This window comes from Lissotriton vulgaris, chromosome 9 (assembly GCF_964263255.1).
Source record: "Lissotriton vulgaris chromosome 9, aLisVul1.2, whole genome shotgun sequence".
Lineage (NCBI taxonomy): Eukaryota > Metazoa > Chordata > Amphibia > Caudata > Salamandridae > Lissotriton > Lissotriton vulgaris.
Window position 1 is genome coordinate 222,567,364 of NC_141697.1, and position 21,553 is coordinate 222,588,916.

A 21,553-nucleotide genomic window follows, 5' to 3' on the forward strand; every position below is an offset into this window, starting at 1 on the left:
TTGTCTAAAGCACACTTGTTGGCATAGACATTCTGTCAGAGGAAGGCTCATCCAATATGAAAAGGAAAAACTGGGCCAGGCCAAATCCTCCCATAGCTCTTTCTTTTTTAAATGTTTGCAAAAAAGATGAAATTTGAGTGCACTATTCTTCTTTTCGTAAAGGTTTTTATTAACTTGTACAATAAATTTTTACTTACTACTTCCAAAAAGAGAAGGGAAATCCAGAGAGAAAATTACTCTCTTCAAAGGATTTTCCTTCGACTACAACGCTCACATGGCATGACGTCATGCCGTAACTTCTCGTGATGGCAGTGTGAGCACAGGCACATCGACGTGCCTGCTGTCACTGCGGCGCCGATATTGGCCACTATGCTATGCTTAATTTACCAGCCACACATACTCCGCGTCTCAATTTTGTTCCATAATCACATAATTTTCTTTCCAGGGAACAGCCTCTCTTTAGCGTTATGACCTGTTACCATGGGAACCCGTTAATTACGGCAAGAAACCTCGCCCCTTCGTCCCCATTTCTCCTGTCACTATACACTGACTAACCAATACAGCTGCACGAGCTGCTTCCAGAAGCAGAGAGCGCCTTCGGGAGGGGTGGGGGCGTGTAGAGACTCTTGTGCGCATGTGCGGTGCTCCCTGTCTGTGTAGGACGAGCGCTGGTGACGTCACGGGGCGGGGCCTCTCGTAATAACAAGGAACGTGCCTGAGGGCAGGCGGCGTAGGCCGCGCTGGAGCTGAGGGCGAGTGGGGCCATGGAGCCATACAGGGGCCCCGCGCGGGTCCCTTGACCCTCACCTTATAAGCGACGAAGGAGCACCAAAGGAGGATTCTGATAGGTGCGTCTGTGGATACGCAGTTAGCACCTAGAGGGGTTTGATTATGTCGGAGGTACATGACACCATGACGAGAAGGACTTCTCTTGCGAAGGAATTGGACTACCATGACTTCGAGTATTTGCGCTGGATATGTCTGGTCCCGAAGAAGGATGACTGGCGGTGCTTGGTTAGGCTGTTTTGTGGATCATGGAACCCAGCGTGTGCTGATCGAGTGTTTTAGGATGATTTTGCCATGTGAGAATGATCAAGTTTCAATGGTCCACGAGTAGGATCCAGTCTGTTTTATTTATTTGTATTCTGGGATCTGTAGTCCCGTGTTATCCTATTACTAAAGCAGGCAAAAAGAATCAAAATGCATAGGAGACCAGGTGAGAGGCCCGTGGGAAACTGGTTCTTTCCCCTGCAAGATGTGCACGGTAATGCAGAAGTGGGGTGTACAAATGTTAAGTTCTATTGGAGGGGTGTAACGTGTTTTGGTCCTCTTGGTGGGGGCTATATGTGTGTTGGTTATGACTCGGAGTTATACAAGTGTTTGTCATGCACGGGGGATATAGTGGTTTTTTTCCCCGTCAAGTAAAGGGGGCGGGTCGTATATGTTTTTTCCGGCACTCATGAGGGGGTGTTGTACAGGTGTTTTGGTCAGGTGTCAAGGGACTGTACATGTGTTTTGGTTCAGCACGGCAGCTTAGAAGTGTTTTGAATTTGCAAGTATGATCCGAGAGTGCATTGCCCAGATGAGGGTGCTCTGCAAGTACGATCCGGGGGTGCATTGCCCAGATGAGGGTGCTCTGCAAGTATGATCCGGGGGTGCATTGCCCAGATGAGGGGGCGCCGCAGATGTTTTGCTCCCGTTGGATGAATTCTGGAGCTGTTTTGCACCTGATGGATCGACTTTTCTGGAGGTGTTTTCGACGAAGCAGGGGCGTTGCTTCTCTGTGCAAGCTTAAGGTGCGGTCGCGGTTTGATTTCTGTAGATCACTGTGTGAGTAGGCGGCTGTCGCGGCTTTATGTGTTTGCTGGCACAGGCCTGGACGGGATATTAGCACCCTTTCTGTTTAATATAATATACACCGCTTTGCCCACCCCCTCCTCCACACCCTCTACAGGCCTGGCTTGTGTTGAAGTCGCAGTGAAGGATGCTTTGCGTTTTAGAAATTACAGGATAATCGCAGTCCAATACACGCTTAAAAGGAACCGCCGCAGTAATCCGTGTGCGGTGTAAGTGGCCGATGTTCTGCCTCAAGAATGTGCAGCAACGATTTCCCTCAACGACAGCTGTTGAGTCGCCGTTGTCCCCGCTGACGCTTGAGCTGCCAGTGTTTAGTTTTAGCACTGGCAGCCACGACCACGTGGCTTGTGTCGGAGCAGGAAGGTGTGGCGTGGAAGACCAGCACGGCGAATAAGAGTTGGGATTTATCCTTTCGGTGGTACCGAGCCGATTCACTTGTTGACCTTTCTGTGCAATACTTAACCATCTATTTTCTTCCTTTCCTCTTATGTATAAATTAGTTGTATGGCTTAACTGAAGACCTTTGCTCTTTAGCTTTGTCAATACCCCCCCCCCTCCCGAAACACTAAAAAAGTTATAAGGATGAACATATCTACATTTGTACGACCAGACAAATGAATCCTCGATTTATACAACTTTAACAGGATCAAACTATAGGATCATATTTGGATAGGTAGATGAAGGCCCATATCTCATGGTTTCGCGCTTAACCGTTGTCCCGACTCATTTACTTTAGATAACATTGTGATTCAATACACCACAGTAGCCGCGGAACCCTGCGATAACCCCAAACTTGCTTTTGTTACTCAGCACCAAAAAGAACTCTGTAAAATCAGCCTGTATTAATAAATACAAAAATTCCACTTAAATCTGAACTGCAGTGGACAATCCCACGTATGGGGGGAAAAAAGGAAAAACAGTTGGGTGACAATAACCCGAAGGTGAGGCTAGCAAGAAGTTGTGTGAAGCTCCTCTGCAAAGATTGGTAGTCAAAATAAGATTCTGCTCTATCCCCTAAGAGCCTACCACTGAGATTATTCAGGTGGCCGCAAATTAACCACATGCCTTCTATGTGAAACACTGAATCACTATTTCACATCACTTGTATTTGCAAAAACATTTGGTCCTGAAGCGGACATTCTTGCAACATTCGGTTCATAATATCTGTTGATAACATATGAACCAGATAGCAGAATTGCATATTAGCAATTCAGATTTAGGACTCTTTTTCAAAACCTTGTAATCCAACATTCAGAGTGTTAATAACCTAGCATGAAGTCTTAAATTCCTATCTGTTTGCAATTTATGCCTGGAATGAAAGCAGCATAAATCGGGGGTTTCAAAAAAAGGAGGATTCGGACACATATTATTGAATTGTTTGCAATTGATGTTAGTTCATAATCTACACATTTGGCTTTGAATATTAAGGTTATTTAATGTTTCGCGCACTCTCATGAAACAGAAGCCTATACTAGACCAGGATATTCACTTAGCCAATAACCAGTTAGAGAGCTGGATTACAAACGCCCTTGATGAAGTAGCACCCCGGAGCACGAGAGTCTCAAAAAGACCTAACACAACCGCACCTTGGTACAATGAGGAACTGAGGAAAGCTAGGAAAATATCCAAAAAGGAAGAAAGAACGTGGAGGAAAGACTACTGCAATAAAGCCAAGGAAGAGTACAAAATAGAACTTAAAAACTACCACGCACTTATTAAGAAAGTCAGACGGGAATTCTACACGCACAAAATAGACATTGCGAACAACTCACACAAAGAGCTGTTCTCTATCCTAAAATCCCTCAAAACTCAGAAAAAAAGACAGCCGACATTCCAGATACCAAAGAAAGCTGTAATGAGATAGCCAAGACTAGGGACTACCAAACAAAATGTCACACCTGTAGCACTGGTCATTTCCCCTTTAGAGAGCTTTAAGATACCAGAAAGCACGGAATTAAGTGCCATAATAAAAGGAATAAAATCGGGCTCACCAAGAGACCCAGCACGACCGGAGAAAATCGTAGAAGGGTTGGAAATCATCCAACCCTATATTAAATAACTTATTGCGCTCTCCTTCAAAACTGGTGTAGTCCCAAAAAATGGAAGCAAGCAATTGTGAGGCCGCTGAAGGAAAAAAACCCACCCTTGACTACACTAGGCTGGACAACCTGCGCCTGATCTCACTACTCCCTTTGGTGGCAAAAATCGCAGAGAAAATTATTAATAAACAAATAGTGGAGCACATAAACACCAATGACCTATTACATCCTTCACAGTCAGGATTCAGAACGGCGCACTTTACTGAGTCGGCACTGCTAATGGCAACGGAGGCCCTGAGGCAGCACGTAGACGAAGGTCAAACAGCTGCACTGATCCTATTAGACCTCAGTGCGGCGTTTGACACCGTCTCACACCCTTTGTTACTTCAGAGACTGGAATCCTGCAGCATTAGGAAGACAGCCCTTAAATGGCTGACTTCATTTCTAGACGAACGCATCTTCCAAGTGGCCCAGAGATCACACCTGTCCAATAGCTACCCCCTGCCCCAGGGAGTCCCCCACGGATCCATCCTGAGCCCCACACTTTTCAATCTGTATGTGGGCCCACTGGCGGAATGTGTGGAGAAGCATGAAGTGGCGATAGTATCCTACGCGGATGACACGCAACTTATTGTTAAGCTATCCCAAACCAAAAGTCAGGCGGCCGCCTGCTTTGGTAACTGTCTTCGGGAAGTAGCTGACTGGATGTCAAACCACTGCCTCCGATTAAATGGGGATAAAACGGAGGTACTAGTGGTAGGAAAGACTCCTACCATCTGGTCCTCTGTGTGGTGGCCGGAAGTACAAGGACAAGTCCCCCACTTTAAGCAGGAGGTAAAGAACCTAGGCATGTGGCTGGACCACAAACTATCCTTCGATAACCAGATACAGACGGTAACCGGGAAATCCTATGGCATCATAAAAACCCTTAGGAAAGTCATAGACCTACTTCCAACTCAAACAAGAAAAACCATAGTCCATGCAGCTGTTACTTCTCAACTGGACTATGGAAACGTTCTCTACCTTGGGGCCTCAAAAACAAGCTTAGCCAAACTATAACGCGTGCAGAATGCTGCTGCACGTCTGGTGCTCAGCCTCCCGAGGAAGACTAACACTAGTAAGGCCCTGGAGACTCTCCATTGGCTTCCAGTGGAAAAAAGAGCCAAGTTCAAGGCAATGTGCTACTGCCACCGCATACTAGCACGAAAAGGTCCTAAATACCTGCAACCTTTGCTGACAAAATACGTTCCTGGACGTACCCTTAGGTCCACTGACCAGGCACTGATAAAAGTCCCCAGAATCTTCAAAGCCCGCACAGGAGCACGCTCCTTCAGGTTCCTGGCGGCGAAAAATTGGAATTCCCTGCCGAGAACTTTAAGGATGGAACCCAACGAGAAAACGTTCCGTAAACAGCTAAAGACCTGGCTATTCTCCAACGCGGAGGATAAAATGTAAGAAGTACCCACCTCCCACACCTCCCACAACCTCTTCTCTGTCCTTGCCTCAGCGCGGGGACACTCCGTTGGTGTAACGCTCTACAAATGAATAAATATAAATATAAATACAGATACTTTAGGTGGACCAGGCAAAGACAGTCAGTCTTCTTTAGGAAAATAACCCTACACCTATGGAATGCAATGCTGACATCTAAATAAAAAGTCCCATGGGAGGTATTGGAAGTAAAACAATTGCTTTTATTGTTTTTCTTCAACTGTAGACAGGGAAAGAAGTTGCAGGCTATTAATTAAAAATGTAGAATGTTTTTTGTGCCTGGCTGGAAGTGATTCAGTTATGCAGGGATTACAAAAGAGTCGGATTATGGTTTATCAGTGGGTTCATCCAGTTCGTGGTAGGATTGGTATTCTGGTGTTATGCATAGTGCTGTTGAGTCACTAGGACTTCGGTGTGTGTATGTATCTATATAATATGCATAAAGACATATACGTCTGCGTAAAGTTGACCACTGTTATAATCAATAAAATATGCAGAGGCGCTACTTGAGCATTTAGTGACCAGACCTTACTAAAGCTTCACGTTTGGGAAACTGTGATGAGATTTTATTTTTAAAACTTTCCCAGAACTGATCTTTGGTTGGGCAGTTAATTTAATTAAAGTAATATTTTTCTAATGACTGCTGGCGCTAAGGCATTAAATGGCGTCAGTAATCCTACCCTTAAAATGTAACCTTTGAGTGAATTTCACTACCAGGTCCTGTCTGCTTTTAGTAATGAGCAGAATTTACAACCAACAATTACCGTTGTCTGTCAGTATTCCTACTGCCCTTTCTGGACTGAGAACTCTTTAGGTGTCTGGAGCTTGTTAACTGGCTGGCCTCTCTATGTGAGGTGGGTAGCTTTGGGGAAGAAATCATTGTTTTGGTGGTTATTTAAGGGATGGCATGGTTGTTGGGTGAAATCTGCTTTAATTCCATGGCTGATTAGCCAGAAACCGGTCCAAGGATGCTTGTTTCCGGTCCAGGGTTAGACATGGCTTGGCAGTTCGGGCTGGACTGTTCCCATGAGGCACAGGGTCAGACTGATTTGCATATGGCCATGTCTGAACTGGGGTGGCGGAGTGAGCTAAAGAATGGTGATGGATTAAACCCAGAATAGTTGACTGGGGGTGAGTGTTTGCATTGTTCAACACTCCATCCATCATCCCCTTTGGTTTTGCTTCATTCCATGGTGGTCAGGATAAAATGGGCTGTTAAACGACGTGAATTCGGATAGAAGCAGATAATGTTTGGCTAGACTAATAAGTATGTGAGATGCTTAAGTTCTTGAATGCATGAAGGCACGAACAAACGGTTGTCTTAGAGTTGAACGCAGTGCCAAAAAATCGCCAACACTTTAGTACACCGTTATTTTTTGTAAACGCTATAGTGTGATTTGGGAGACCATTTAACCTTTGTTATCTGGTCTGCATTCCTTTTTGTTACTCTTCTGTTTTTTTTTTTACTCTTAATAGTGTTGGTTTTCGATTTATAACTGTTTCAGATAGTTGAGGGTTAGTTACACATACTTGAAATGTTTATGGTTGTATAGCTTTCTACAAAAGTGACAATTCTGTGATTGTGTTTTTTTAAAATGCTGTTGTTTTGTTCCATACAGTAGACTTTACCACAGTTGGATAGTGGACTCGTCCATCACAGACCGGTCGCGTCTGCTGGACCCTTTGAAGGGAATGCTCCTCTTAGACACTTCTCATGAGTCCTTCCGATTGTCATTTGAAGTTTACAGTGGTCCACCTGGTAAGACCTTGGTTGTCTGTCTTTAGTGTATGTGAAGAACAATGAGAAAAGTCATGCCTTGTTACTAAACTGTTAATTCTAGCATCACACAATCTTTTGTCATTGTTTCTTGTGTGCAGACATACATTAATAATGGGGGTTATTCACAAATCTATTTTCTTACTGAAGTATCAATTTACTGCAGATAAAACATTGACATCTGCCAAAAATTCACAAAATGATTCCTGCAGGCATAACTGCATTTGCTTCTGCAGACTTCTATGGCTCAAATGTGGAGAGATCTGCAGTTGTAAATCCTGCTCAGAGAGTGTAAAATGTGCTTTCCAAGGTGGAGTTTGCCTTAAAAGTTTGAGAATGCCCTCCAACTCTTGTTTATGGACATTCTCCAAATTTAATCTTACCCCTTTTCACCATGGAATTGGTCAGAGATTTACTCAAGCCAAGAGCAAGAGTAACTTCCCTTCCAAGATAGGAAGGGGTGCAGGTTATCTCCTCCCCCAAATTTCTTGGAGTGTAGAGGAAGACCTTTCACTGTGGAAAAATAATTTCTATGTGGAGAGAAAAAGAATTGTGTGTTTGCATAGGGGGCTTAACTAAGTATTATGCGCGCTTCACATTATATAGAAATTCACACAGGAGTCTGGACCCACAGACCTTTTCACTTGACATTCCTAGTGATGCCAGTGTTGGATTTATCAAAACATATACTCAGAGGGCACCTCAGGTGCCCCCTGGAAACTTACCAACCCTGGTTTGGTCTCTGACTGGCTTTAGGCAGCCTGCCACCACCAGACATGTTTCTGAACCCCTGGGTCATGGGACCTTGCTCTTTGAGGCCTGAAACACAGGCCATCCTGGGCATTTGTGTTGCACCTCCTCCTCCTCCAGGATGATTGAGAGGGAAGCTTCAAAGGCCTTGCCACCTTTGTAATGCGACTCCAACCTCTGCTGCTAGCAGCTGATGGCAGCCCCCAGTTCAACCACCCACTTTTGGCAGGAGAACCGGTGGGAAAACTTAGTGAGAAAAGGAGGTGCGCCTAACCCTGAATTTGACCTCTGCGCCCGACCACCCCTGGGCCGCTGGTGGTGCAGTCTTAGTACTAATTTGAACCTTGCCTGAAACCCGAGTACTGGATTTGTAAGTCGTGTACTTAACCTTCAAAACTTCACTCTTGTTTTCCTTTCATAGGTTAACATTGCTGAACTGAAATTGCACACAGTGTCCACTTTTTAAAGTGAAAAGTAAAATAAATCTTGAAAGAAACTTATTTTTATAAATTTGGTGTGGATCTCCTTTTTGAGTGAAGTGTCATTTATTAGTCATTGTGTGTATAACAAATGTCTTGCACTCTTCTATGTTAGGTCTAAGACTTCTCGACCACACCATCACAAATAGAGCACTTTGGCTGTACATTGATCTCTGTACACTTCTGGGGGAATCTCTGGACTCCTTGCATGATATAACCAACCAGTATTATATCACATAAGGGGCCAGCTTCCTACAGTCTACCAATAAGAAATGTAATAAAAAAAATACTCCTGTTAACCAGAAGGACAAAGGAAATGGAAGATAAGTGATAGGAAATTCTTTGGCGAGCACGAGGGGATCTCATTTGCTAGATCTCAAATTAGAGTACAGTGTGTCTGCATTGGTGGGTTCTGGAGTGAGTAGCTGATAGATGACCAACTGCTGATAAAAACCACGTGGCATTGAAACATGTTCCAGTTCTTCTGTGGGGTGGTTGTAGATGGTGGACCTGTGTTGTATGTGTATTTTTCTGATTAAGCTTACTCACAGCCTCTGAATTGTTTTCTTTGCACATAGAGCACATTTCACAACATTGGCCAGTGATAGGACCCATCATACTACAGGTGGGCATAATATCAGGATATACCAACATTGTGTCGGAGCCAGCATTTTACCAGGGCTGGGCATCATGACATAGATGCCAGCACATTGGTGGGCAATGTGCATTATTCTTTCTCACATTCATGTGCGCACACATTCTCATTTTTATTTTTAAACTTACCCTTCCACTCCGGAGCTGTTATCCCAGATTGCTTCTGCCCCTTCCCTCACATGGCCAGTTTCTGCATCTGATAGTCTCTTGCAGGAGGCACCATGAGTGGCCACTGGGATGCAAGTGGGCGTGCCACATTGGTAGGGACGAAGGAGCACGGGGTGTGATACAGTACAAAAACAAAAGGAGTTCAGGAGATTGTGAATGGCCTGCCACGTATCCTCATTAAGCTAATTAAGAAGTCAATAGATGTGACATTCCAGAATAGCCAACTAGTCAATATTTGTTTCACAGGTTTTGTTAGAAAACTCTTATTCAGTGTCCCCATTCATTTAACAAGTCCTAATAAGGGCATCCTGTATTCTGAAATATTAACCCTCACCCACCTAAGTGGCATGCTTCATCATTGGGTTCAGTGCCACGCTTTATGGGCGGTACAATGGTTAGGGGACACCACAGCCTAAGGGAGGGGCTCTTATATTGGGAGGTCTTTTAACTGTCGGTGCTAGTGGATTGGGTTTTCAGTTGTGGTGAGTGTTTCAGTGTGATAAGTGAAAATCTCGTCAATATTTAAAGTTGACCACATTTCTTTAGGGCCCTGCTTATGTTCACCCTACCCTATAGGGATAAACCACTGTTGATGTGGGTATTATAAGTGGGCTAGCCTCTGGTGCAACACATGAAAGTGCCCATAAATCCGAAGACTCGCAAGTTTTGGGCCATGAGGACTTGTAAGAGAAGGAGGTCACATATCATGTTGCACATGCATATTAATATTGACCGGCTACTGTGCAGTTACACAAGCTGCACTTAGGTTTGTTAAATGGCTTGGACATCTTGCACAACTTGGTAAATGCATACTGCAAATTTATCACATCTAACCGATTGTCATTTTGAACATCTCTTTTTAAAATTATTTGTTGATTTATTTATTTTTATTAGTTACAGGATGAAGACATTGTTTGAGGATATCAAAGCATCAGTTAAAAATAATGATATAGACCGTTCTTTTTGGAGGCCTGTTCTTCCCTGGGGAGGAATATTTAACATCAAGGCAGGCCGTAAAGCTGTGTCCTGTACACCGTTTTATGTTGAGATTACTCTGAAAAATACATGTACAATTGATGGCTTCCTAATGTTGCTGTACGTTATACTACGAGAAAACAACTCTTTCCCAAAGGAACTATCGCATTACCTGGGAAAGGAGTTTGTCGAATGCTTTCTTCAGTTAATGGACTCCTACAGTTTCACTTCAGTGAAGTTACTGTGGATCTGGGATAAGATGAAAAAGCGTCAGTACAATTCCAAAATCCAGAAAGCTTCTTTAGAGATTGATCTGTTTGGAAACGAACATGAGAACTTTACAAGGAACCTTGAAAACCTGATGGTGACAATTCAGGAAAGCTTCTGTTCAAACCTAAGATGTCCAACCCGCGTGAAGGAAAGCCAGCAACGAACAATAAACATAAAGTAAGTTTGTGAAACCTATTAAAAACCTTTCTTAATCATAATGTTATTCATATTGCAAATAATTATTATATAGCATGTGTTTCTGCAGTGGTTCAAAACTGGGAATTGTATGCAAAGTAGCACAAGCAGTAACATTTAATTTTATTCAAAGCACATTGCTACAGACTTTCCAAATATAACATTGATATTAAATGCATTTAATTTTAAAGTACGTTGAAAGGAGACTGACTGAAAAGCACATCATTTTTGACTTTGTTTTGTAAACGTTTATACAAAAGGGTTGAGCCCATGTTAAGCTGGGGCATTGGGCCGCAGATACAATACAAACAAAAGTAGGCAACCTCCTCCACTGTTGATTCAAATTAATTTTACCACAACGCTATTAATAACATCGGTAACACTATATACGTAGTAGCTAGTTCATAGGGATTTTTCAAATGAATTGAACATTGCAGTATGACATGGCACGCTCCTGTTAACATAAAGGCCTTTCAGTTCATTATAAAGTTCTCAAAAAACCTCTTTAAACAAATATTATAATTGTGCACATATTTCAGCGAAGATTATATGGAAAAAATATTGTAGTGTCCCACACCATCCAAGTGCTGAATGTGAGTGAAGAAAATGATTAAAACCACAACGCACTCCCAAACCATTAAATTATCTATATGTATGTACACTCTATGTCCAGACAAATTTTGGTCGTTTTTTGCGAGTGCTGGAGAAGCATAGCAGGGGTCGAAAAATGTACTCGAACGCTCGCAAGGGCGAGTCAGTTTCAAGGTCTACTTGACCGACCTGGCGAGTGCTAATTGGCAGGGCACTGCAGTAGCAGGTGAAGGCTCTAGGGGGCAGCATGATTGGTGGTGGTGCGGTGCGCGGTGAAGGCTCTAGGGGGCAGCATGCACACACCACCTAACTTAGTGATGGTGGTATGGTGCACTGCCTATTGTTTCTGTGGGTCCCAGGGCCGTCAATCTTGTAGCGTGCGAAAGCGCTACCAATGACGGCCCTGGCCTGCCCCGCGCTGTGCTGCTGAAAGTGCAGCAGTGACGTAGCACGCCACCACGATCTCTCGCTGGAGTCAGGACGAAGTGCAGGGCGATTTGCTTGCAGAGGTGAGTCAGTTTTTAACACTAATATATTGTTTTGTTGCACATGAAAATGTGCTCTGTCAGCGGGGCTCCGCTCTGGACAGCTGGGGGATGTTTGGGAACCCCACGGGGTCTGGAAGCATCTGTTTAACTTACCCTTCACTCGAGGGTTCAAGTTATCATAGATATGTGGCATGTTGAATGAGGCGGCGGGGAGTCCGGGTTTCAATGGAGGGACAGGGGTCTATTATCAGCTGGTTTTCCAGCAGTCGCCTCCAGAACTGGACAGTAATGCGGACATAGCTCCTATAATTGGAGCCACACCGGGGATGCGGCCTCCCAGCTGTGTTCAGTGACTCCCATGAACCTGATACATGGGAGCGTTTAGTACCTCGCTAGGTGTACGAAGCGCTATATACATAATACAGAAGGACGACCCAGAAAGTGCTTTGGGTCTCGCCAGTGGCTGAAAAGCGGTATACAAATATCAATTCAGTCCATGCTGGGGGTTCTTTCATAGGGGTTAAAATAGTGTCTACTTTGTGTAGCCAACCACAGCTGGCGAGCCTCGTCCATTAGCAGAGAAGTATATGACCGCTGCATCAGTAGCAGCTGCCCAACTGCATCTACATTCCCCCCTGTATTGCATTCCTCCTCCAGATCCCGGACCTGCTTCGCCGCCTCCTCTATCTCTTCCTCTATCTCTTCCCTACGAGTCCTGCGGGCTGCCGCATACCAGGCAATATCCACACCACGGAGCACGGGTTTCAAAGCTTCCCAAAGGGTCAAGTCATCCGTTTCAGGCCTGTCATTGCTGTCCCAATACTGAGATATGGCCTCCAGCATATGCGACTGATAGCCGTCTTGTTGCAGATGCCATGTGAACAAGCGCCACCTAAAGGGCTGCCGCCTCCTATCTAGATGTAGGTCCATCGCTATTGGGGAATGATCCGACAGGCCTCGCGGGAGCATGGACATGGAGGCCACCCTCCCTATCCAGGTATGAGGGATAAACAGATAATCGAGTCTGGAAAAGGACTTATGTACCGCAGAGACATATGTATATTCGCGGCTGTGAGTATGTTGGTACCGCCATGCATCTATCCAGCCCATCCCCTGCACCATGCTACTCAATTTAGTGGGGGCATCCGCCATAAGACCCTCTCCGGGCCTATAACGGTCCATATGTCCATTTATTACATCATTCCAGTCACCGCCCAATATTGCCATCACATTCGGGATTTCTGCCCACACGTCAAACAGTTTTTCAATGAGGGCCTCTTGCAGTGGGGGCGGGCATACACACTACCAAAGACCATTGGCTCATCAACCACCATTCCTTTGATGAAAACAAATCTGCCATGGGTATCAACCCTTTGTGTCTCATGTACATAGGTCAGCCTGCGATGTATTAAAACTGCGACACCTCGTGACCCTCTCACAAAGCCTGCGTGAAACACCTGCTGATAACCATACCGTTGTAAGCTAAGTGTTTTGGTGCCTAGGAGGTGAGTCTCCTGTAAGAGCAGCACATCCGCTTTCTCTCTCTTCCCCAGTTGCAATACTGCACCTCTTTATTTTGTCGAGCATTCCCCGTACATTCCAACTCACTACACGCAGTGACGCCCGTGGAAGGCCTGCCCCATGGGTGTCAACCGCCATCGATGGGCATATAAAATAGGAACCCGGGTACCTGGGACCACACACACACATAGAATTGCAACCGGACTCGAATGGACACTGTGTTGGTACAAACTGCCCCAGCCCCCCCTCCAACCCCCTCCACCCAGACTCGCACCCTCCCAACAGCCCCCTATCCTTCCAACGCCTCCAGCCCTGCCCACAACTTCCCCCCCCCCCCCTCATACCTCAGAAACATTGAAGTATCTGTCGCGGTATAGATCATCTCCAGCCCCCAACGTGAGGCTAAAGACCCACTATTCCAATGGATCCCCATAAACTACCCACCCGAACCCAACTTACCCCTTACCCAACTAACTTCGCTAACCTCGGGGTGATGTCCGCCCTCCTTCAGGCATCCCCCCAACCCACATGTCCGCCCTCCTTCAGGCATCCCCCAACCCACGTCCCACCTGTGTACCTTAAATGTAAGCAAATAGTCTGGTGGTGAGTTTCAAGAGCTATCGTCGCTCCCGGTAGGATCATGATCCGTCTGCATCCATCTGGAATTTGCACTAGAAAGTTTTAGAGTAGCACTGGGCCTCATGGCACCTGAGCCGGAGTGTCATCTGTATTGGCGTCCCCCGTCTCCCCATCCCGGGGAGGCTGGCTCTTCTGAGAACGCCTTTGCTGTAGTAAAGGATTGTCGTTGTTGCTGCACCAGCTTAGTGTAGTCCGGGAATATCAGTATTTTGTGATTTTCATACATTAGGGGCTCCTTTGCTTGCGCCTGTCTCAGTATAGTGTCGCGGTCATGATAATTGAGGAGTTTGGCAATTACTGGTCGGGGACGAGCTCCCACCGGTGGCTTTGGGAGAAGTGCTCGATGTGCCCGCTCGATTACAAAGCAGCGCGAGAGGGATTCCGGCCGGGGGAAGCCACCCCTCCAGGCACTGTGTCGGGAATGCCTCCATATTGCCCTTCTCGCTGCCCTCCGGAAATCCCACAAACCGCAGGTTGTTTCTCCGGGCCCGCCCTTCTGCATCCTCTGCCCGGAGAGCAAGGCCCTTCTGAATCCCTTCCATAGTTGCCACTTTCTTCTTGAGAATCGCCACATCATCCTCCACTCCCGTGATTCTGGTCTCAGTTTCAGTTATGCGGGCCACAGCATTACGCAAATCCTGACTGAGCAATGTGACATCGGCCCCAACTGCCCCAATCTTAGCGTCTAGCATGTCTCTAGATTGCGTTATAGCTGCCATAAGGGCCGCATTATCCGGTCCCTCTTGGCCTCCGGAAGCCCCCGCTCCGCCGCTCGGCCCTGTAAATTTGTCGATGGGGCCCTGTTTCGTAGTGCCTCCACTATTGCTGCCCCTCGTCATGAGTATAGGGACCCAACCTGCCGCCGTGGCGCCGGGTAGCCGCCTTCTCCACTCCGGTCGGGGACCTCCGAAAGGATCTTTCCCGCTCTTTCAAGATCAGTGGGGGTTCGCGTCTCAATTTCAAGGGTATCAGTGTGGCTATGCGCGTTGCTTCATCAACTCAGTCCACCACAGCAACACCCCCATCCATCGGTGCCATTTACGATAGTATGTCCCCCAGCGCTGGACAAACACCCAGCCACAGTCTTAGAAGTTGAGTGTCCCCCGGTAAGGGCCTTCACCACGAGATCGTATAGGCTTGCGCGCCCTTCCAGCTCCAAGGCCAGTGGGAGATAAGCGGGGCTCCCCTCGGCTGTTTTAACCGTTGTCACCCAGTCCACTAGCCGGTCCCAGGCTTCAGTTCCGCCTCGCGGCTCGATCTAGCCCCGAGTGAGGGCCACTCCTAGGTGCACTGCATTGGCCCACTGCCCGGACGGGGCCCACACCAAGTCGCCACTCTCGGCAGCAACACACGCATCCGCCGGGGGGGGGAGAAACTGGAGGTCTTGGGAGGGGGGGGGCGAAGATGGGAGCCCCCTAGTTCTCCCGGTCCACTGGGCTCCCGTGGTCCGATTCGACCGCCGAGTGAATACGGCCCATTGCTGAGGGAGTCGTCCCCCCCCCCCTCGATGCTGTTCGCCCCTCGCAGCTCACCCCGCATCCGCCGATGTCTCAAGTCCAGGGCAGCACCGGGATCCCTCTGCATTCACCTGCCTTACTGTTCGTCCGCAAGGATCCGCTGCTCCGGGACGCCGGCACGCCTCTTTGCCGACCCCAGTGCCGCTGCACTTCCGGCCGGACCTCACTAGACTCGAGGTCCCGGCTTCCGCGTGCGTCGCAGGCCTCACCACTTCGGGACTCAAGCTGCCAGAATTCGCACTCCCAGTTCGCCCAAAGTGCCGCCGGGCCGCACTCTTTACCACCGACAGTCAAATGCCCAGCCTGGACGTCTTTAGGTCGGGGTGGTGCAGGATATCGGGAAGGATATTGCACCGGCGGGACGGAGCTCCCTTAAGCTGCGTCCGCCATGCTTGCCGTCTTTGCCACGCCCCCCGTCCATTGCATTTCTAGCTTGCATGAGCTCCTCGATTGTGAAGGGCTCACTTAAATACACCGTAGGCATTCAGGTTAGGCAATGCACAGATGTATATAATTTTTATATGCCTGCATATATACATAGTCTTAGCAAGATGGTGGAAATTTTCATCCTGTTCACTGTCATCGCATTGCTTATCACTTTCATCTGCTTCTGTCTATTGATCATTTCAGCTCATTCTTTTTATACAAGAATCCCAATGGTTCAATGAATATTGAAAACACCCCATTGTGTATTCCTTGTTTATTTCTTGGAGAGAAAGTGAGCGCAAGTAACTGAGCGCAAGGGTCCTAGATCTCTTACCACAATTGCTGGGAGAGCTCCGGGATGTCAATCTCTGTGGAGAAGTGTGGCTCAATGGTTAGAGCGGCAGACCCTGATGCAGAGGTCTAGCCTGGGACCAGGGTTCAATTCCCCCGCCTCGGTGGGTCTTGGTGTCAAAATTCCTCGGACCTGATAATTCTCGCCTCGGTGCCTATTCCAATCATGGAGTCCCACTCTGCAACTCTGGTCAATAGCTTGCTTAATCTCCACAACGGCCTCCACAACGCTAAGGATGCCTGGCCTCCACCTTGGGAGTGCCCAGGAGTGGACGCCTCCTAGGGAAAGCCAGGATGGGTTCCACAGCGGTATTCCTACAAGCGCCTTGAGACCCTTGCGGGTGAGTAGTGCGCTATACAAGTATCAATTTACAAAACCGTTAGCTACCTGTCTAGGTTTAGGGGTGCATATGATGGCACGGTGGGCCAGCTAATCAGTAGGGTGACATATCCTGCGTGGTGCACAATATAATCGGGCACCGTTCCTAGGTTTATATTGCCCAGCAAACGTGCAGTTCCTACTGGGAAGTGGGGAACTACCCGACAAAAGCTTACATATCTTGCATTAGCAGTAGAGAACCCTCCTATCTTGTAACTGCACCATGGTACTATAAACGTCCATTCAAAGGGTTTTGCTGCAGTGGGTGGATCCACACCTTTGAAATTCATAAATAAGAAGGCTTGTTATCCTTGACCCCGCCCCCCCCCCCCCCCCCCCCCAACAATATGTCTTGACCTTGAGTGATAAGAGTTCCATACCTCACGGTATTGCTATACCTTTTCACTGCATCCTCTAGACTTCCAATGTCCCTTAAACCCTCTAACCCCAACACCTGCCCCTACCCCACCCGGGGTACCTACCTAACATAACACTGTCACAAGGTTGCTTTAATTTACAGCTGCCCTGCCTCTCAGCAAGTTAATCTCAGACATAACTACCATCATTAGTTCATCTTGTCATTTGTATATACCTTGTCCCTGGCTAAGGCCACCTACTCTAGTTCCCCTTATGATCTCTGCCCTGCGCATATTGCATATCTGATTGTAGTCCCTTTCAGTGGTGAAGTGCTTGCTACACAATCCGAGTTTTTCAATCGTATTTATGCTGTAACTGTTTAAAACTCGTTAGCAATAATACCAAAGTTCTTGTCTTCAAAAGCAGGTCTAAAATAAGAACCTCATTTTAAAGATCCAAATTACAAAGTGACCGGCACATAGGTTGGAATGGGAGGGAAGGGTAGTGTGAACACTGGAAAGGCTAAAAGCAGCGCTTTGTCACCATCCCTAAACGAGAATGTGAGAACTTGAACAGCATACTGAAGTCACTTTCTATGAGGAATGGTTTCACCTTGTTTATTAGATATTACGAGTTTGTGAATGTGTGTGTGTGTGTGTGTGTGTGCTCGTGTTTGTGTGTGCTCGTGTTTTTCTGTGTGTGCTCGGGTGTCTGTGTGTGTTTGTTCCTTATCAAGATAAGGTCTCCGCAGTCCTTGTTCCAAAGATTGGGTTATGACCCTAAAATTATCTTCAGGTCTCCAGGCCCAGTTAGTAAACATGCCGTTTTGTGGGTACTGTCCTGTTATTGCCACTGCTAGCTAGAAATGTTGTCCAGGCCAGATTTAGACTACATGACCTTGAATTGGGTACTACAGCGTGATATCCTTTTGGTGCTAATCTATTCCAGTGCAAGCAGTTTACTATTTTGACTTGTGATCAGTTTACTCCCTATTTGGTATTTCCTTGAACTTTAGCCAGATAAGGATACCTACTACTGGACTATATATCCCTGGACATAAATATGAACAGGACTATTGGGATCATCACCTTAGACTTTTGTGGAGGCTCTATCCTTGTTTGTGTTGTGGGGCTGGGGTTTTGCTGGAAAGTGAACACCTGAGTAACCTTGATCCCCAATGGGTGAGCTCTTCATTCAGAACCACTGACCAACTAGTTCACATAATCACCTTGGCATCCGTGGCACGTATCTGACCGATCAGCCCTGTTTAATGGCTAAAGTAGCCATATGTTATAATAAATACCAAAAGTTCACATAGCTTACCAAGAACATCCCATTAGACTGACCTTGGCCATGGAGCTGCATGTTTTTTTATTATGGTGCCTTATCGCATAAGTGATTTAGCATTTGGTGTTGTATGTCAGCACCTGAATGTGCCAGGGCATTCTGGTGGTTATGCATTATTATTTTAACCTTTCTCGCCTATTTTTCCACTTGTTGCTCTGATTCGATTGAACATGTCATGCGATATCTGATTTCCCGATCAACTTCCGCTTCCTTGAGTAATTAATCTCTCTGCTCATCAATGTGGTTATCCAGTGAGTTGAGTGTAGTGAGATTTGATTCTCTGGGACACCTCTTATAATGACAATACCAACTACATAGTGTGCCCAGTAATCACCAGTTGACCCTAGGCCTAAAGGAAAAGCCTTCCTGGACACATTTAAAAACTCGTGACTAAACAACTTGGTTCTAGAGTAATAACTTTAAGTAAATTGTCTTTTACATTTCAGGCAGGATTGTTTTTTATGATATTTTAAAGCTTACTAGTCCTCTACCATATTGTTTCTGCTCAACGTCTCTAAAACCTTCTTTCATCTGACTAGGTCATAATCGAGTCATCATCGTCTTGGGAAATTTCATGAAGATCGCCCTTTGTTGCTATTTACAAATTTGTCTTATTGTTACTTACAGACCCCACGATTTTTTGAGCCAGTAAATATTGAAGTAATGGAAATTATTCATGCAGTTACCCTCAGGAAAAACCGGAGTAAAAGTAGAAGGACATCTGGCAGCACCAACCTAAGTACTGGAAGGATCTGATTCTGCATTTAACTCTGAGGTCTCATTAATTGCACTTTCAAACTTTGTTTCTGCTAACAGTTCTTGTGATAATGTTCTCAGACTCTAGTTGCGTCAAATTCAGTCGTACTTTTCATGTTGAGCCTTATTATTCTGGGTTTTTTTTTCTCAAATAATGTTTCAGGCTTTCTAAGAATCCTGAATTGCGGTTGATTTCACTTTCAAACTGCTACAATGGAAAGCCCTGATTCAACACGGCTATTTAATCCTTAGGAAAGCTTTCTTAAAGTTTCCAAAAGACTTGCCTCTTTGTTGGATTCAATGCCAGATATTGTGATCGATTATTTTTATTTGTTTTCCTGTGTTCTGGATCCTCTAAGTTGTTTCTCATAACTAGCCCCTGAATTAAGAAATCCCTCTCCGACTCCCTATTTATGCCTTTTTGCAAATAACCTTATCCGTTAATGAAAGATGGGAATTGTATTTAGCACAGAAACTATAGGTATTTACAGCTAAAGGGATTCAAGCTTAATGACTTTTTCCTGTAGTAAGTGTGCTAACAGCATGCAACTTTAGACAAGACAAACAGAGTGGAGATCTAATTTTGCGCTTTTGAGTGTCCTGCTCCAGCATACTTACATCCTTTAGAATTTATTCAGAGTCCTATTCCTCTTTGATGCACAGCCCATCAATAATTGATTGTCTTCCAGATTTATTCTAAGGTGATATTAAACAACTGGATGTGCTTTGACACAATTGTAGTCTAATTTATTCTACTTTGTACTGTTAACTAAAATAGCCAAAAAAGTAGGGCTGCTATCAATAATTTCCTTTCTCCTTTTGTCTGAAAGTATACTGTTTGGCAAAGAACTGTAAAGGAGTTATGTGTCACATGTAAGTAACTTGTACACTCCAGTATAATGGTTGACCTTCCAATTTGAGGTTTCCCTGATGAACTTCATGCACAAACGCAAAATCATGTAAACTAGATCGTCAATAGGGATGAGGCATTCCCATACAAGCTTGGCAGATAACAAACCATCAAGGATTGCATTGTTCTCCTTTTTCTTCTGATATAACCCAAAACATTTTCTCCAACTGCGCCTGCTAATGCTCTGCGTAGTAATTAAGAAACGGTGTGCAATGTAAACTGCGTTGGGCTTACTTGTTATGTAGTGTGACACAGCTGACCCCTTCTCAAAAGAATCCACTTCAGCGAGGTTGCCCCTATTCTCTACTAAAGGAAATCCTTCTAAAGGTGCTTAAAAATGAGGTGTTTTGGGAATTTGAAAGTTTAGAGTTCATTCATGATTAAATAGAGATCAACTTGGACAAGGTATTGTGTTTTTTAGATCTTTTCTCTTCTAGCAGCATCTTGGTATCACTCGAGACCCCCACATTGATTCAGTATACATGAAAATCTTTGTGAGAAAAAGTTTGTTGGAATGTGAGGATGTTTAACAAATCACTTGGCTAATAGACTGTTTTGTGAAAGAAGTGATATAATCTGAGAATTGTCCATGCTGGTTCCATTGAATTTGGTCTCCCTAAGAGAAGCCGGTTGACTTAAATTCAGTACCTGGCCCAGTAAGTGAGCAGCCACCCATTATGTGTAGACCCACACTTTCTCATATGTGTCCGCGCTTCTGCCGGAGAGTACCTTTGTGTATGAGGGCTGTAGATTTCCTTAAACCAAGACTCCACACATGATCCTCCTGATATAAAACTCTTTCGACCCACAAATAGAAGGTCTGACCTTGGAAATATGACAGACATCACTGTTGGAATTAGGTAGCCTGGCCTAGGGCAAGACTAGCATAACAGAGGCACAGTGTAAAGGTTGCAGACCACCCAAAAGTAATTCCACGCAATAGCACTCAAAAAGAAAACACTACACCAAAATTATATGAAAATACGTACTGCTTTATATAAAAATAATATTCTCTGTGTTGTCAAACATTAGTAGCTCACATATAAATAGCTCAGCACATTTCAAGTCACTTTTAGGTTCAGCAGTTACACTTTTTAAGTTACTAGCGGATCAGCACGTTGTCTTTAAAGCAGTTACTAAATTCTGGAACTCCTATCACACTTTTGTATTAGGATAAACTGTATCTTAGAATCAATCAGGCTAAGTATTACTCCGCTAGAACCTTGGAAGGAAACTACTACTTTCTGTAAACCAAAGCAGATATCATCACAATATTAGCATTCGTTTTTAAGCAGGTAGACTGACCTTAAAAATTCACATCACATCACTAGATTTCCTGATAGTTAGCTATACATTTACTGTACTCTGCGCACCTTATACTATCTCTTAACACAGCATTGCTTTAAAGGTTGGCAAGAGCAGCACTTAAATCAGATCAGAGCAACACCCCTTTGCATGGACAACAGTACAGTTTTTCTACTAAACCTCTTTTGATACCATTGTTTTAGATTCACTTACATCAGCATTTAGTTAAGCCCCAAAAGTAGCTGAATGGGAAGATTTTGTAGTACACTATACTCAAAATACCCAGTCACTGAAGGTTTCCTTAAGTTATT

The 21,553-nt window shown here is 45.3% G+C and overlaps 1 protein-coding gene across 2 annotated transcripts in view; it reads left to right on the forward strand.

Annotated features, from left to right (window-relative positions):
• The first annotated feature begins 686 nt into the window (after nt 1-686).
• The window catches only part of DORIP1 (dopamine receptor interacting protein 1), a 78,659-nt gene continuing 57,792 nt past the window's right edge, over nt 687-21,553 (forward strand). The window contains exons 1-3 of one of the 2 annotated variants that reach the window (XM_086937341.1): nt 687-848; nt 7,007-7,146; nt 10,110-10,637. In XM_086937341.1, the coding sequence (XP_086793467.1) occupies nt 10,117-10,637 (521 nt within the window). In that variant the 5' untranslated portion in view covers nt 687-848; nt 7,007-7,146; nt 10,110-10,116. The remainder of the gene's footprint in view (nt 849-7,006; nt 7,147-10,109; nt 10,638-21,553) is intronic. The other variant, XM_086937342.1, reaches the window with a different exon arrangement.